The sequence below is a fragment of the Penaeus monodon genome, chromosome 31 (assembly GCF_015228065.2).
Source record: "Penaeus monodon isolate SGIC_2016 chromosome 31, NSTDA_Pmon_1, whole genome shotgun sequence".
Lineage (NCBI taxonomy): Eukaryota > Metazoa > Arthropoda > Malacostraca > Decapoda > Penaeidae > Penaeus > Penaeus monodon.
Window position 1 is genome coordinate 11,715,324 of NC_051416.1, and position 304 is coordinate 11,715,627.

General features: G+C 55.3%; 1 protein-coding gene across 1 annotated transcript in view; it reads left to right on the forward strand.

Moving 5' to 3' along the window:
- Positions 1 to 304, forward strand: part of LOC119593034 (laccase-2-like) — a 5,206-nt gene that overhangs the window by 4,374 nt on the left and 528 nt on the right. Inside the window, exon 11 of the mRNA XM_037941930.1 lies at positions 125 to 264. Coding sequence (XP_037797858.1) covers positions 125 to 264 — 140 coding nt within the window. The remainder of the gene's footprint in view (positions 1 to 124; positions 265 to 304) is intronic.

Genomic DNA, 304 nt, shown 5'->3' on the forward strand with positions numbered 1-304 from the left:
CTCAAATTGATCTACAAATGAGGATTAACTGCCTCCTAACATTCTTTGTGTTATCATCGACCCTTTATCCCCCTCTCCTTCGCCTTTCACCTTTATAGACGTTCCTCTTCCCTTCCTCCTTCAGCGGCACAACTGTCCAGGACGTGATGGACTTGGACGCAGCAGGAGGTATCACCAGGAAGCTGCAGGACGCCCCGCTGAAGGACACGGTCCTGGTGCCCAACGGAGGCTACACTGTCATCCGGTTCACTGCCGACAACCCAGGTACGTGGCATCTCGGGCACGGCGCTCTCGGGTCCAGGAT